Consider the following 17,741-nt stretch of genomic DNA (forward strand, 5'->3'; position numbering starts at 1 on the left):
TAGAAAAGAATACTAGAGAATACTGAGAGCAAAGAACATGCATAATAAAACCACTAACTAATAGGCCTTGCACGAAAAAAAAATAGGCCTACTGTACCATTTGTCTTGCTAACATTACTAACACATGGCGCTCAATTCAAATCAGTAGCCTACCGTAGTTTACTAGCATACAAGTTACTCTGCACCAATTAATTTACTAAAACTTTGACCGAACCACAGTCCCATTAGAATAAAAGTTTAAAACAGTAGGCCTAAAGTAAACATGTGGTTACCGAAACATAACAGTCTGTTATCTGTAAGCCCCCTGAGATGGGGGCCCTCCTTAGCCCCCCTGACACAGCCTTGGTATCATAGCAATTAGCAATGTAGCAGGTTCGAATACACTTTGGCAGTAAAATAAAACTTATTACGTAATAACACTGCAGAGAAAAATGATAAACGAATTGCAGTGTTGCTTTGCCTAAGGTCAATCGATTGCATTTCTACTGGTTATGAGAAAAGTTAGGTTTTGTTGTGTGATCTTTTCAAGATGATGGCTATTCTTTTATTTCCTTGTTCGCATAACTTTTTATAAACACGGCCACTTTAACTTTGCCCTTTCTTCATTTTTTTCCTTGGAGACAGGATTCAATACCCCAGGCCTATATTGCAGAGATTGCTAACATTTTTGGAGCTCTGCTCAAATTTTTGAATTGTACACCATTGGGAACGATCGAGTTCAGAATCGTTAAGCCAAGACAGTCGTGGATCCAGGAGAGCACTTGGTCACGTGTGTTTCCAAAACCAAGAAAAAACTATATTTATTTTTCAAAACATAGGCCTACTATATTTATCAGTGTTTTTGCAAATATTTTTGGCTTGCTTTGCTCGCTCATTCAGATTGGATAGGTGGCAAGCTAAGATATGGTGTAGGCTACTTGTGTTTCAAATTAGTAGCAGATTTAAAATGGTCAAAGTTTGGTCATAGGTAGCCTATAGGCTATATGTCAAAATTTCAATTAAATAAGGAAAGACTAATTTCTAAAATCAGAAGTAACAACATTGCTTTGTCACCTAGACTAAGTTAACAATACTGTAAAATTAACATTTTCTAGAGTTAATAGGCTGCGCAGGGCCGGATTAAGGCGGGGGCTGATGGGGCTGCAGCCCCAGGCCCACCAAAAAAATAGGCCCACCGATAACAACTTACTAAGAGCAACTGACATGCTTATTATCAGGATCGAAAAAATAAAGGACGAATATCATAGAACGAACGCTAACTGTGTAAACCAGTGGTTCTTAACTCATTTGCCAACAATTAAGCCTTCGTCTGATACACGTTGGGAGGCACACTATATGACGTTATAGGCCTACATGCGCTAAGAAAAAGTTATCAGGCAGTTCTTCAAGTCTTGAAAGCAATGTCTGATGACAATGACGAACAATCACAGACTAAAGAAACAGCCAAGGGGTTTATCTTGTCAATGGAAAAGCTTGAAACCGTTACTTTAATTGAGTTATGGTCTTGCATAATGGAACGGTTTTATAAAACTAGTCGGGCGCTCCAGGATAGCAAAATTACTTTGAATAAGGCAACAAATCTGCTTCAGGGTCTACATAACTTTGTTCAAAAATTTAGATCCCAATTTCAAAAGCTCAAAGAAAAGGGTAGAGCAGGGCTACTCAACTGGCGGACCGCGGTCTGAATCCGGACCTTCTGGGGGTTGATGGTGGACCTTGAGCTTTTGGAAGAATACCCTCTTTGCCACGTTTCAGGGCTTTTTTAAACATATTTCTACTGGAAGGAAGCAATTTCTACTGTGATTATCCTAATTGCTGGGGTCTTCGACTCCCAAATTCTCCAATACTTCCTCAGAAATCTAATTCGAGTTACATTTTACCTAAGAAAGTGGTTTGATAAAATAGTTTAGCTTTCGTGGTTGCGTGTGAAATAACTTGTTCACCGGACCGCTAAAAATATACAACTTGTCAAACTGGACCTTTGTTAAGATTAATTGAGTAATCCTGGGGGGGAGTATTAAGTGGCTGTCATCATTATATTGAATGAAGAAATTTCAAGAAGGAAGAGAAGAAAAGTAGGCTATGCTTGGATAGCGAAGGTGGATCTGAAAACACATCACTTGATTCATCGTGCAGATTCAAAGTAGACTCATATTTGCCAATCATTGACCAAATTATTTTGTGTGTGAAATCCCGCATCGCAGCATACGATCGTCTTCAAATAAGATTTTCGTTTCTGGCGGAATTAAACACCATGTCTAACTGTAAAATTGAAGAGAGTGCTAAAACATTGCTTCACTATTATCCAGATGATCTAGATTCTGGAAGAATCACTGCCTGAAGAGATGATTCATTTTTCTGCACTGCTTAAACAACACTATTTTAACAGCGAATGCAGCAAAAAAACTCGAATGTTTAGATTCATCAATGAAAATGAGTTTATGTAGGCTATGCATGTCCTAACGTATCTGTTGTAGGCTACTAAGAATGTATCTTTGTCTGATGATTTCTAATTGTTCAGGTGAGCGCTCATTTTCAGTGCTTAAAAGAGTAAAGAATCAACTGCGTTCATCCATGGACCAGAAAAGATTGCATTCCTTAGCTCTACTCTGCATTAAAAACAAAATTTTGGAAAAAGTAGACACCGATAATGTTATTAACAGCTTTGCTTTGTCTAAATCCAGAAAACATGTCATTTGAATGAGTTTAATAAGTAAATACTGTACTTCGGGTATAATTTTTGTTATTTCATTTTAATTCTGATTGGTACAATGAGGGGAATGAAATATAGGCCTCAGATTACCAATAGCCCCAGGTCCATGAAAACTTTAATCCGGCCCTGGGCTGCAGTAAAGGTATGAGGTGAAATAGGCATAAAGTAAGCTTGTAGGCTATGCTATAAAATAGTGGTTCTCAAACTATCGCCGCAAAGGGATTTAATTTTGGCGTGTAAGCGTTTAATTGTAAGAGATTTTTGGATAACAAAAGAGCAAACCCCTCCAGACAGCCACTTTATCTGGTCTAGATATGTAGCCTACCATATCTGGTACGGATATGGCCAGATCTGGTACGGATATGGCCAGATCTGGGCCAGGTAAAGTGACTATCTGGGCCGGATTACAAGTGGGCCATGAAAATTATTTCATTAAAAATTAAGCAAATTTTGAGCCTTGGCAAAATGGGATTGAGAAGCACTGTTACAAAAAAAGGTGAGGGAAACGTCGGAAGGCTTTTCAAATTTGTCACGTGAAATATCATGAAATTCACAAAAAGCCTTTGTAATCATTTTTTTTGTAATATTGTAATGAAAAATAATAATTAGCCGAATACTTGCAATTTTCGTAACAAATGTTAACCTACATATAAAACTAGATAGGTATGTGAGAGTTTCGCTTTATTCAAACTTTAACTTATAGGCCTAGCCTACTTACCTTCCATAAATAAAGGCACTTTATCATAAAGCCAATTCAAAACTTTTCCAAAAAGATGAATTTTGAAATTGCTCTGTTTTCATCAAAAATTGATTTTAAAGCTAAACCAAAACTTTTAACTCCAACTTCTCCAGAGCTTTTGCTTTCAAGATACAGTAATCAAATAGCGTTCAACCACATCGCAACAAAAATCTTATTGAACCACAAAATAACTGACTTGAAAACCGTCAAAAATTAAGTAAAAATTTTCTGGGAGCAAACTTTAGTCCTACTTGCCATTTTTTTTTATTTGGTTACCAAATTTTGCATTGTTTATATTTTCTTGCAGTGTTTTCATAGGTCTCTATTTAGGGGTAGCCTACCTAGTGGATACAGTATTTCGCAGGTAACAACAATCGAGACTTCACTCTGTCAATCTCTGTAACCGCCTTGCGTCAGTGTGGTTCAAGGCCTTGACAAGTAGTATGTGAAACTGCTAAGGAAACGTATACCATCAGCAAAATAATCACAGCAACAATTAAACTGTCTTTTTTTGTATTTAAAATAACCTACAAAGTTTTCAAATCGTTTATCCTGAAAGCGTCCTCCAGCTGACTTTAAACATTTCACCTTTTTGAACTGGATGCACAGTTGCACACTGGGCTCAAAGCCGGTTCGAATAAGTTTATCACCATAATTCTATGTTGCTTCAGTGAACTTTATTTACTTCCAGTGAACGCATTTCATTGCTTCAGGCTACTTTCATTGGCCTCCATAAAACGCATCCATGTTTCGGTTCCTCTACGACCTAAAAAGTGTTATTCGATTTTATACTTTTAATCTTCCTCTTGATGAACGAATTTCCCAAACTGTGGCTCAAGTGAATATCAAGAAATTTGCTCATGACTCAGATAAAATGCTAGGGAATGGTTTTACTTCAAAGCAAGGTAAGTTGGACATGACTGAGTAGGGTTTAACTTTTTGACAACCTAGATGTCAGTTAATGCACAGCACTCCAATTCACATCCAGTAAAAAATATGACAAAGCATTTGTTGTTACTCGAAGTTTATTATTACACAAAGCTGTCGAAAAACACGCGCAAATTCACCAGAAAACGGTTTTTCAAATCGAATGATCAGACAGAGACAGCCGATAGTTAAGTGCTTCAAAGTCGTAATCACGCAGGTTATGAGATAGAGTTCCATATTTTGTAACAACATTTCACAACTTCGATATCAAAATGAAGGTTTTCAAATGTTGGGTCCATGCTCTTCAATTCTCAGCACAAGCTACGTGCTCCCGAACCAGCGAAACTTTCTTTCCAAAATTTCAACATTTATCGGAAAGCAACGTCAAAAAACAGGAACTACTATCTAGCTGGATGAGTATGCCTGCCGTTCAGTTGCTCTGCACGAGTGGTTAAGCCTCTCCAATTATATACAGTTTCTATAAATTTACATTCAACAAAGTTAAGAGACAAAAAAACATAACAAAATAGAATATTTGAGCACGCGAATTGTTGAGCCATGTCGATAGCAAAGCAGAAGTTATGAAATCCAATCGTACAAGTCGACACAATAACTGCTTCAAAGTTGTGAAATGCGGGAAATTCCACTAGACGATTTATGATCGTCATATCCTCTCTACAAAACAGCTATCATAAATTACAATCACGTGGGTAGGCATTGTGATGTTACTTGCGGCAGTATACCCTGAAGCGGGAAAGTGTTGGATACCGTCACCCAAATGGATTACAATGTGAAATTAACGACAATTTATACAACACTTTGACGATCGAAATCTGACAAGGCGAAAGCTTTAGCTGTCCGTGTGGTGGTGATAGTGGTAAGTCTTTGAAATCAATTGCATTGCAACTTGCTCAGGCTCAGATGTACGGGGGGTGAAAATAACTTTTTGTTAACTGTATCAAAGCCACGTCAAGTGCTTCAGATGTGGTCAAATCGCTCGTTTCAAAGCCTCTATAATAATGCGTGAAACGTCGGGTTGGAGCTGGGTCAACTAGCCCGACAACGCACAGACCTTTCCCAGTTCAACCCATCACTGTGTTAAAGCGAAGGTCCTTGTACTTTTTTTCGGTGTCACGAAGGAGCTTGTAAACTCTTAGGCTGTTTTCGGCCAGTTCAAAAACATCATAGTCATCCCGAGTGATGAGGAAAAGATCTGCTCCTTTGTCCAATAAAAACTGAACTTCTTTGCGAAATCCGCGTGCAGCTGCCAGATGCAGAGGCGAACACCTGGGAAAATGTGTGAATTTAGAACACTACAAGCACTGCTTGTCAAGATGACTGTTTCAAATACTTTCCAATGAATACAAATTCCAAACTTTAAACGTAACCTAGCTCTCTCCATTTTGTTTCAAAAAAGCCTGGTCTTCATCCCGAAACATCGGGGTCGACCAGTTGTTTCGGGTTGAAAACTAGGCTTCTTAAAGCAAAACAGAGAAAGGGTTAGGTTGCGTTCAAAGTTTGGAATTTGCATTCATTAGAAACTGTTCGAAACAGTCATATTGACCACCATGCATGTTTCAACAAAAGAAAAGATTAAATCTAGCTATCACTCTGTAAAAACTTCCTAGGTAAATATTTGCATTCGAATATCAGCCCAGCGACCAACACCACTGTGATAATCTCATACTTACTCATCGTATGTAAGAGCATCCACGTCTGCTCCTGAGTTTAAAACTTCTTCTATCACGTTTATATTTTTTCGCTCCACCGCGTGATGCAGGGCTGTTCTACCGGATTTCAAGTCACCCATGTTGACGTCACAATTAAGCTGATTGGTCAGCATATGGACGACTTGAAAGTGACCACCCATGGTTGCCAAGTGCAGAGGAGTGAAGCCTGCAAAAAATCGAAGGTTGTTCATAAACGTTTTAGCTGTGTAAGACTAAAATCAGTCAAATGTATTGTATTATAATATTTTGACACAACAGCAGTATGTAAAGCCTCAAATAATACCTTCCATAAACTCACGACGTTTAAACACTGAATGAAATTATTAAATTCTTTCCCAGGGTGTTGCGACCGTGTCGAATTTTAAATTGAACTACCTTTATCCAGACTTCTGCTATGTTTAGCATTCATTTTTGTTGTTGTGATGATCAGAAACACAAACCTACTGAACTGGTGAAGATCCCACAAACAAATGATGGGATAGATATTAGGGTGCGGCTGGTGCCCCGTGATTTTCAAAATTGGAATCGATTGACCCTTACTTTTTTTTGGTGGGGAGGTTAGGGGTATAAAACAATCTGTTAAAATTTCAGGAAAAATAAACAATGTTTGAGGGTAGCAGGTCACCCCCAAACTTTTGAACCCCCTCGCTCGCCCCGATAATCACGATTTTACAGTATCTACAGTTATACTTGGGCTAGAGAGTTGATTTATAGCTCAAAATGACCAGAAACCTCATATTTATATTAGTCTTTCTAACATTATATAGGTCTATATCCTTGAGAAATAAAGATAATGAGAAAAAACTATTTTTCTCTTGTACGACAAGAATTATTTGGCATTAATGGTATATAATTATTAGATATGTATATACAGTAACTCTTTGCCAGTGTAAGCATCAGAGACAAACAGATCCTACTGTGTCGTCAAGCCTACCGCTGCATTGTCAACCACTGATGAGTTAAATAGCAAAAATAAAGATGTTACTAAACCCTAACGTGTTGTCATCACTAACCCTTTATCTACTTCCTTTCATATGGGAATTGGGAAGTGTTGACAGGAATGTAATGCTACGCATGGCGGTGCACCTCCTGCAATTGTAGCACCAATAACTCAGTTTCAACTCAACATAGCCCAGAGATCAAATAAATAGAAAATCGAAAACTTTGCCAAGTTAAAAGTAATTGCGTGAATAGTCGTTTGAGCAGCACTAAAGTTGACTACATGCATTTAGGCTATTGAAAGCTGCAAAACCTGCCAACACAAACCAGCTCCGTAGGAAATCATTTGCAAAAATGCTATGGCAATCTTAATTTTACGAAAATTCCCTTCAGGTACATATAAAGTAGAGTTTAATAAAAGTCAAGCGAAAGTACCAACAAGGGAAATTCGATCCAGTTTGAGCTGAACGTTAGAGAGAAATATAAAATTCCCGAGAGCTAATCATGCTCCTCTCTTCAAACACTCACAAAAAAGAAACATCAGAGAGAAAAGAAGAAACAAAATGTCACGCTACGAGAGGGGAATAACGCGAAAGAACGGATGTCTGCAATCGCTAACCTTCAGCGAGGTTGAACTTTTTCAAGCTTGAGTGGCAAACAGCAAACGTACATAAAACAGGCAAGGCAAACAGAATTACGTTCATCACCACAAAATGGACAACTTTGAAAACGGATAAAACAAACCGAAATTAGTGCGGTATTTACTAGTACTGCACAAAGGCACCAACAAGCATCAGCAAGATAACTGCATTTTTGTATGTAAAAGAAACATTGTCTTGCAATCTTATCAATGGCTAAAAATGCATCAACGATAGATTTTTACCATGCAAGCTGCGGTGTTTTCTGACATGTTTTGATTCACAATAGCACTTTGGCGGAAACTAAAAGATTATCAGTTATCACTTGTTGTATAATTAGTGTGCATGATAAACGTGACAAGCAGAGGCAAGAAAAAGAACTCGATTTTACAATACGCCTATCACTGTACTCGTAATACGGCTGTAATGCTGTATTATTGCGGAATGGCCCGTTTCGGTGAGTCCGATCCCTTAACGGGGGATTTTTTCAAATTTTTTTTTTTAATCATCGGGTACCGTAACCTAATTATCATTGCCATTTTATGGTTAGGGGTTTGGGGTTAGGGTTAGGGGTTAAAGGTTAGGAACTCACCGAATCGGACTCACCGAATAGTAGCAGACCCGTATTATTGAATAGCCTGGAACGCAATTTGCATGTTAGTGTCCACAGACTTGGCGACACTCCACCCCTCGGGCAACAATAAAACTCTTGCTTACGAAAGCTATTCTCTTTCCTTCTGATCATTCGTTGAAGTGACAAATCAAGATGTAAAGCGACATCATTTCCATTTCTAGTTACTCTGAAGAAGTCGAAACTTTGCAAAATGAACTCATTGGTTAAAAGAAAATTTTACAGCAGCTGAAAACGCATTCGCCCCATTGATCAATGAATACCACTTTTTCTGGATTTTTTCTACTCGATTCAAAAGATCCTTATCCTAGCTAGTGAAAGTGTCCCCACTACGTAGGTTTTACGACGCTAGACGTTTAAACGATATGAAAATGGCAATTTTGTTGCCTATGTGAGCTTTGCAACATTATTGGCAAGAACTCGAATTAAATTTTTCAATGTAGCTTTGGAATTAAACTTTGTAAAATCGACTTCCTCATTGAATGCGATTTATTGTCGATTATATACATAATATATACAGTATACCGTACACACACTATATGATACAGTATACACTGCAAAGTTTGTGTAGTGCAATAGTGAAACTAATAAGATATAGGAGCCATGCGTAACACATTGAAATAGCTTTTTACTGATCGCTAAACCTACATGCAAGTAAAAAGTAGTTTCCATCAGTGGACAAAATAATACTATGCCCAATCAATCGACTGACATCTTGCAATTCCATTTTAAAACACGAAATATCTCGAAGTATCTCATTGCTACGACATTTCAACAGATTTCGACTTAAACAAACTGCCATCACTCGCCAGTCTGAACTTTTCCAGAAAACCGAAAATTGCGACCACGAAATTATTTTCTCTAATCACGTCGTACAATGCGTCTTAGGTGAATATGCTATGCTTACCATTTGGAACCATGAGTTATCTCCACCGTTTGAAGAAACCATGACAAAAGTAAGTAATGGTTGAAAAGAAATGGGGAAATAGCCTACCTGCGAACTTTTATGTGCTTATACATATATAATTATATAGTATTGGATTTTGACATTCAAACTGGTTTTCTATAAGAAAAAGGGGACATTAATAGATTTACAAGAACATGAAAACACGAAAATACAATCGAATCTTTTGTTAATCGCTTTTCAGTCAAAGTGGGGGATTTATCACTGCCCAAGATTATGTAACCATTCACCGTTACGTCAAGAAGAAGCCTGTTAGCTGAAGATACAAAACCAGACAATGCTTTGAGTAAGATTTTAAAATAAAACAACCTGAGTTTTATTAGACTTCCCAAATCATGTCTTATAACTAGGCTGCCAGTTAATTCCATTAGGAAAGAACATACACAAGACGAAGCGAAATTGAGTATAAATTTCTGAAGTATATGTTCAAATATACACTGTACAGTATATATGTTATGTAACCAATACGTTTACCTGTGAAAGAAAAGGATCCAGTGAAGGCTGAAGGGGCCCTGGACCTCCTCCAGGCCTATGCATTGCGTTTTTTTCACATTACAACGTCTATAGATGTTAAATTAATGTAAAAATAACCAATTTATTGGCTTAGATGAAGAAATATGCAACCTCTCAACAATTTGCTCCTCACAATTATCGAAAAGAACAAGTGGCTTCAAACTTATTTTGGCTAAACATTGTAAAATAAGAAGCGTCGTTGAGCGCAAAAAGTGGTAGATGTTCGTCTATTCCGGTTTGCAAAAGTTGCTGATTTGACAATACTTAAGCGTAAAAAAGCCAGAGAACTAATGGAAAGGTAAAACTCAGATTTTTAACGAATCAGGAATTGACTATAAAATAGTTCATACCCCAAACGAATCAGATTTCAAGAACTTAAAAAACCTCTTATGATTGACAAAGAACACACGGCGGTATGACTTCGAAAAATGCACGAATAGGCGCCCAGACAACAAAATCCGTCATTTTAACATTGATTCAACGTCTGCAGACGTTGAATTAATGTTAAAATGACGAATTTTGCTATCTGGGGGGGTACTTTTGGATCAATTTGTTCAAGAAACTGTGTAGTCAAGGATGACAAACGACACTGGGGAGTCAACATCTCATACACCAAGAAAGAGCCCCTGGCTTATGTACAATGATTCAGAAAAAAATCCCCTTGTATTTCAGACAGAAAATCTTTCGTTTTTAGATCGTCTCAACATCGCTAAGCATGGAAACTATGTAAAAACGGAAACTTTGCTGTCGGGGACATAAAACCAGTTCATACACAAAGAATCCCTATTTATTCACAACAACATCCGAAATACCTGGGATCAAAATGGTCAAGTAGGAATTTTTCAATAATTCAAGACTTATGATGATGACTCACACTTACTTCAAAGTTCAAACAAACAACTCAAAACCTTTGTTAATACTTAGCAATATGAAACCGTGCTTGCTTCAATCAAGAATGAAAAAAATGCTAAAAACCTTTACAAATCAAATAAAACATGGAACCAAATAGGATATATTTTCGTGCGGCGAAGACAAGCAGCAAATAGCACAAGCATCACGACAAAAAGGGGAATTTTTTTCAAACGCAGTAAACAATTTTGGGCTTGTGTAACAATAACTTAATGCTTTTTTGAAGTTTTTTTTTGTATTATAAAAATTAACCACTCTTAAACTAAATGTACATTTATTTGTCCAAAAAACAAGTTGAAATCAAACGAAAACCATTCAATGAACACGAAGCAAAAGTGGCGTGTTGTTAAAAATCGATATGAGAAATGGCTACATTGACACATAACTACACTGGTCATCAGGAAAATTAACAGAATATCAAAGTGTTTCCATTCAGAGATTAAGCCAGAGGCAGAAAACACACCTAAACGTGTCGTTGTTTCTTAATCTCGAAGCTACGACACTAGATGGTACTTTATTTGTGAATTCTAATTCACTTCAGTCATGACTCAACATTAATAGAATTACTTCCACAAGCATCGGTATGATCATAACCAGTACCAGCAACATAAAATAATGCGAGTATGTGCTATCAAACAGCAGTCTGATAGCAAAGGTAGGGTCGTTTCAATACAGATAGAATGAGAAGTTATCTGTTTACCCTTTGTCGAATATAGTTATCTGTTTACCCAATGAATATAGCTACAATCTAAACTTTAGCACTCGAACGCAAAACTGTTCAAAGCATTGCAGCACGGGCTTACCCAGGTAATTCCGTTCGTCAACATCTTGTGGCAAAGACATCTTTTGAAAACCAGGGTCTTCTTCTGGATCCAACTTAGCTGTGAGCATTTCAACATGGGCTGGTAAACCTTGCTCACAGGCAATGTGGAGCGGCGTGTTTCCTGTTAAATGAGTGCTTGTCAAATACTGGTAAACATTTTCAGTCATATATGCCATCTATTTGTAAGAAACATATCCCAAGCAAAACTCTACGCTTGACGCCACACTGACCAGTGTCCAACTCCAGGCGAGGATTAAAAGCAGAGTCAAGATTTTATCCTGATTTGGACAACATAAAGGAAATGGAGGTTTTATCTCAACAACAACAGTGCATAATGAGATAGCAGCTAATATAGAAAGTAATATTAAACAGAGCATAGTGAGTCACCAATTTTCTCCAACGACAAGCCCGGGGCAAATTGTTTCTAAATTGAAAATAAATAGCCAAAAGGTAAGACTTTGGCGCATTGCATAAATTTTTCTCTATTCTGTGTATGGTAAACCAAACATTCTATATTCTTAACAATTCATTTGTTCAAAACAAGCATCATGCTTGAAAATTCTTAAATATGGTAAAAATTTAGCAAATAAAATCCAAACTAGCATTTAACAATAAAAATATTCAGGCTATAATCAAAGTTTAAACTGTATTACCTTGATGGTCTTTACACCTGACATCTGCCCCATAAGCCACAAGACATCTTGTTATTTCTGGTTGATCGCTGATTACAGCCAAGTGTAGAGCAGTCTAAATATTGACACAATATTTTAAATCCATACAAACTATCCTACAAACTATTCTACCGTTTGCACTTGTCACATTACTTTCTGCATCATAGTAATTTCAAGAAACACTCACATAATTTTCTATATTTGAAATGTCTAGAACTTCTGGGATACTGCACATTTGTATCATATTGAAAGCATCGTCAGTTTTCTCTTGAATGATGGCAAGTTGAAGATAGCTACAAAAAAAAAATTCAAAGTGTATATAGTTCTGTAGTATACATACACATTTTGAAAAATAGATGAGGCTTTAAAATCTAATTTTTTAAAAAGCAGAGTATATATATGATTAGGCTTAGCTCTTTTAAGCAACACTTTAATCTCAACAAGTAGCCTACAATCTTTCATTCATATATAAATTCTTATCATAATCACTGACAATAGAAAATGTAAGAAAGAGGTCATGAAGCAAGATTGGTTTTAAAGCAAACAAGACATTACTAACTCTCAAAATTAAACACCTTCAAATGGAGACTAGCACACAACCGCTGACATGCAATATTTTGCCAATCTGTAAGCACTGCAACAAGACAGCAAACTTTAGACATCAAATTGGCTGAAAACAGGTCACAGATGCAACATATATAAATGTGTTGATTTCAGAATGCAGCATATCAACAGCATAAGGGTAAATAGATTTGGAAAAAAATTGTTCCATGTATATATACTTTTGAAAAACAAAGTAGAATTTTCAGACACATAAAAAAAAATTAGAATTGTATTCATAATTCGGCATGAAAATAAGACAAAACGTGCACAAGACATCAAAAACCATTTTCATCTTGCAAGTAAAACTACGGTACTTCAAGACAGTCAAACAGTTTAAATTATAGAACAAAACATGTGCGGGCATCTGGAGCTGGAACAGGCATGAAAACTAAGACCAACTGTTTCATTTTAAAAGTAAATAAAACAGCCTATTATTGATATCATTTAATGCAGTTCATATTATCACTTTGAAGATGTGATATACGATAATATATCCGCAACCAAAAGTTTTGTAAAAAAAAAACTTACGTATCGCCATCTTTGTTTGGCAAATAATACTCAAGAATATCTGCTTGCTCATGTTCTTGTGATATTGGCTCTGCAGATAAAGAGAGTTTAGCTCCATTAATGTAATGTACAGTGCAATGCAACAAAAAACTTACATTAAAACTAATAGGCCTACCCCTACATACCTTGATTGTGGGAAATGTTTTCTGAAATGCTTCTATTGGCAATAGAGTCATTGAAACCAGAATCCACACGTCCGTCTATATTTTCTTTGAATAAAGTAACACAAATGCTCATTAAATGTCTGAATAACCCTAAGTTATAAAATTGATTAATGTTATGATACTAATAACCTATAGTACTGTTTTTTCTTTTATATGTAATTTACAGCACCCAAAGCACCTAGGGATCATCCTACGTAGTGCTGGTTTATGTTTGGTGGTTGGAACGTCTTAGATAAAGTGGATGGAAAGCAAGGAAGCTGAAGCTTTGTGTTCAGCTTCAGGCATGCCATGGAGTGTCCTGCCAAAGACACACATTGCTTGCCCTTTTGTGGTGTCCATCCAGCGTCCTTTGTGCTTCGCATCAGTGTCTTCAACACTTGGCTGTGCAGTGGACCGACTTGTGCTGGTGATCATTATCTCACTGAGCAGGACAGAGATTTACATTCCCGCATCTATCTTGTACTTGGACTATATTGCAGTATCATATATATTGCAAGTGGAGCACAATGCATGGCCCATAGATAATCCCGGAATGGCCCGTTTCGGTGAGTCCGATCCTTTAACGGGGGATTTTTTCAAATTTTTTTTTTAAATTATTGGGTACCGTAGCCTAATTATCATTGCCGTTCTAGGGTTAAGGGTTAGAAACTCACCGATTCGGACAACCTAACGGACAACCTAACATCTGATGGTTCGTGGTTCGGGTTTGTTCAATTGGATATCAGTATGTCAAAGTTCCTACCCCTAAGGGCGCTTGTCGTTTGGTTGAGAAGCTTTTGCCAGGCCAAGACTACCGGGTCTGCTACTATTCGGTGAGTCCGATTCGGTGAGTTCCTAACCTCTAACCCTAACCCCTTACCCTAAAACAGCAATGATAATTAGGCTACGGTACCCGATAATTTATAAAAAAAAATTAAAAAAATTCCCCGTTAAGAGGTCGGACTCACCGAAATGGGCCATTCCGAAGACTACCCAGGTACCGGTAGCAAAAATGTATAACTTTGCATCGTTTTTACATTGCTAAATGTTTAAAAAAAAAACATGTAACTTGGTTGTTTTTTAGTAAGCTGGTTCTATTAGTTTGTGATTCAATTTCCACCTTTTGTAGTAATAAACTCATCAAGCTTAAACAATGTCAGAGTAAGTAGGCTGCGCAATGAACTCCCACAGCCACAGTTATCACCACTTGTTGCTGACAAGTCAAAGAACATAACTGTGTCTTTTGATGTTGCCGTTTCGCGTCACATTTTCATGTTTTTTTTTATTGTGTTACTTGCTTTTCGCAATTTCTGTTACGTTTAGATGATGTCATGTCATTATGCCGATTTGAGATATAATTTAATTCATGACATTGTATGGATCAAAAACTTTTACAAGTTTTATACTCTGCTGAGAGTAAAAAAGAAACACAAATGATAAATATTGAAGAAATTGAGTCTCCTTACACAACTTAAGAATCGAACAACGCGTAACTGCTGAAACAAAACGTTTTGTTTTAAAAGTGAAGGAATCACTGCAAGCAACCAATGTTAAAACGTGCGCGCAAGAAGTCATGGGAGTGTGACGTATCAAAAATTTGAACAAGTTGTTATTTTTCTATATCAATGTGAGGTTAGTTACAACTTTAAAAAATCTATATCTTTGCGTTGTGTAGAAAATCCGCAGTAAACGCCTTTTTTTACGTGTTTAGTATCGGCCACCGTATCAGCCAAATTTTGCCGATACCGATACTCAAAATAGGGCCGATATCACCGATACCGATATATCGGTACATCTTTACAATAGACTATACAGATTTGTAGCGCACTATTCAAGGATGGGCCACCCATATGAAGAGCCCAGTTCCAAAACCGCTTAGGCGCCACTTTTACCAAAATTGAGTTTAGAGTGTCATTAGGTAGAGTATTACCATAGGTACCTACTATCCATTCCTTTTTTTCCAAAACCTTCTCTTTCTGCTTCAAATTCGACACTAAATATTGCGTTTTCTTCCAAAACCGCTTACGCGCCATCACACTTTGTTTCCAAAACCACTTGTATCCACAATTAACCAATCATATTAAGCCATTGTATCACGTGACATATCGCTGATTGTTAAACCGTTTTCGTCATCGTTTCATGATAAGCAGCAGTGTTACCATTTGGTAAATTTCACTACCAAATTCGAGATTTGGCAGAATTTTACGTTGTTTGGCAGTAAAATTTTGAGTTGGCAGAATTTTGGAAAACATTTTTGGTGAGTTGACAGTCAGTCTCTGGTCAGTTTGGAAAAATTTGAAATGTGTTTGGTAGTTTGAAGCATCTACTATCTGGCAACACTGATAAGCAGTGTTGTAGGCTTGCAGCCTATTGTTGCAGTTACCAACGGTGCTTAGTAGCCTACTTGAGCTTTATAACTGTGTTTTTTTGCTTTGTTTAAAGTGGATTTGGGTTGTGGTGATGAATTAGTGGTGGTCAGCTTGGAAAAATGGTTTCAAAAATTGGTTTCTTTCATTCTGGCAAATTTTATTCTCCAGTTTATTTCCAAAACCGCTTATATCCACATTTCTAATTTTATAAAAAGGCGATTCTAAGCATTCTAATATTCCTTAGATCTGGACAAACGTCATGGCTCAATTCAGTAGGTAGTTATACATCGTCAGAAATCAAAAGCGCATTACATTTACCAAGCGAAACTGTCATAAACGTTTTTCGTGGTTTTCTCGAAATCACCGAAAGTGGATGTAAGCGGTTTTGGAAACAAGCTCTTCATATACAGCTGCAGTAGTACAACGACATCCCGAGTGCGGCAATAGTGGGGATGAACAGAGAACGGTGTCTATATTCTTCGTAGTAGTTTATTGCAATTGCACAAACCAACTTGACACATTGGAACAAAAGAGAGTAAGACCGGTCTGATGAAATTAAGCCTTGATTCCAAATATAAAGATTACAGAACTGATTGAAATCCATCTTGGGGCTGAAGCACATAATGAGAGTTTCTACAGTTGGAGCACACTACTCATCTTGAAAACTATTGACACTACTTTTCAACATTTGACTGCACGTTCAAACTTCTTGAAACATAATTATAACAGACTTACATATTGAAAACCAACTCATTCATAACTTATTGAAACTTACATACCAAGAGTTAAGACTCCTATTAGTTTTTTTTTTTTCTCTAGAAGTGAGACGCTAGACTTTGCAGTTTAAGAACCAACTTTTGGATTACAAACATGGCCCCAACTTAATGATTACATACAGCACACTACAGACCAATTAATGCAGATAGATACAAAATCATGTGAATGCAACGTAATGCGAGAGAGCAAGTACAAGCTCTGTGAAATTTCTGTCTGAGGATTAGTATGTTAGTACGCAAGGTAGGGAAAAAGAGTGAGCCTGTAAGGCTGCCTGGTTTCCAGAACCAATTATTTATAAAAGGACGTGTGCAGTGCACGCAGGAGCTACAGATTTGTACTTGCAATACCAGATAAATGCACTGCTTTAACAATTTCAATAAAATCAAATGATCAATTACATACGTCATACACTTACCCGATTTCTCCAAATCATCGTTTCTTCTTTGGTCACCTATGCTTTGTGTCGTTGCTGGATGTGATGTTGCGGACAAAGCTGACAATTGTGTTGTTGTATGCTCAACAAGACTGCCATACCCAGATGTATGTACACTATCATATGTCACACTGTCATATGGTACATAAGAACCAATACCAGAGTCAAAACGTTCACTGTAGTCTGAGTGTTCAGCTGGATTTTTACTATCACCAGATAGTCGATGAGTAGGATGATCGATACGATCCATTTGAACAAATAGAACTAGCACAGTTCAGCAACATATAATCTGCTTGCCTTTGAAGAAGCACACCCCAGATAATTATTTTTGTCAACTCAAAAACTCTTAAAATTCTTGACATTAAGATGAGCGAAATTGGTGTTAAAATCAGTTTTTAACTTACATAAGCTGGTCTAAATTATTTTCTGTAAAAAAACGAGTATACAACAAAACGATTACAAACAAATGTGAATCTACTATGCATATACAGCATTTCCAACTCGGGCACTATTTCCTGGTATGTAATGTTGGGTAACCAGGCCTATTTTGTTAATAAGCAAGTCATCTACCCAAGGCCTAGTTGTTACGCAACTCTGTACAAAACCAGTCGCTGATAATATCTTATTAATCAATCAATCAATCAATCACTGG

General features: G+C 37.0%; 1 protein-coding gene and 1 pseudogene across 1 annotated transcript; one reads left to right on the forward strand and one right to left on the reverse strand.

Moving 5' to 3' along the window:
- The first annotated feature begins 1,400 nt into the window (after positions 1-1,400).
- Positions 1,401-2,447, forward strand: LOC145764630 (uncharacterized; annotated as a pseudogene).
- A 2,000-nt stretch (positions 2,448-4,447) lies between these two features.
- Positions 4,448-17,551, reverse strand: LOC145774885 (B-cell lymphoma 3 protein homolog). The gene is made up of 8 exons (XM_082586219.1): positions 17,072-17,551; positions 13,493-13,576; positions 13,329-13,398; positions 12,385-12,490; positions 12,180-12,273; positions 11,507-11,647; positions 6,071-6,275; positions 4,448-5,666 (listed from the first exon to the last, which is right to left on the reverse strand). The coding sequence occupies exons 1-8, from the start codon at positions 17,337-17,339 to the stop codon at positions 5,462-5,464; spliced, it is 1,173 nt and encodes a 390-aa protein (XP_082442345.1). The 5' UTR covers positions 17,340-17,551; the 3' UTR covers positions 4,448-5,461.
- Positions 17,552-17,741: the final 190 nt, after the last annotated feature.

Source organism: Aplidium turbinatum, chromosome 1, assembly GCF_918807975.1.
Source record: "Aplidium turbinatum chromosome 1, kaAplTurb1.1, whole genome shotgun sequence".
Classification (NCBI taxonomy): domain Eukaryota; kingdom Metazoa; phylum Chordata; class Ascidiacea; order Aplousobranchia; family Polyclinidae; genus Aplidium; species Aplidium turbinatum.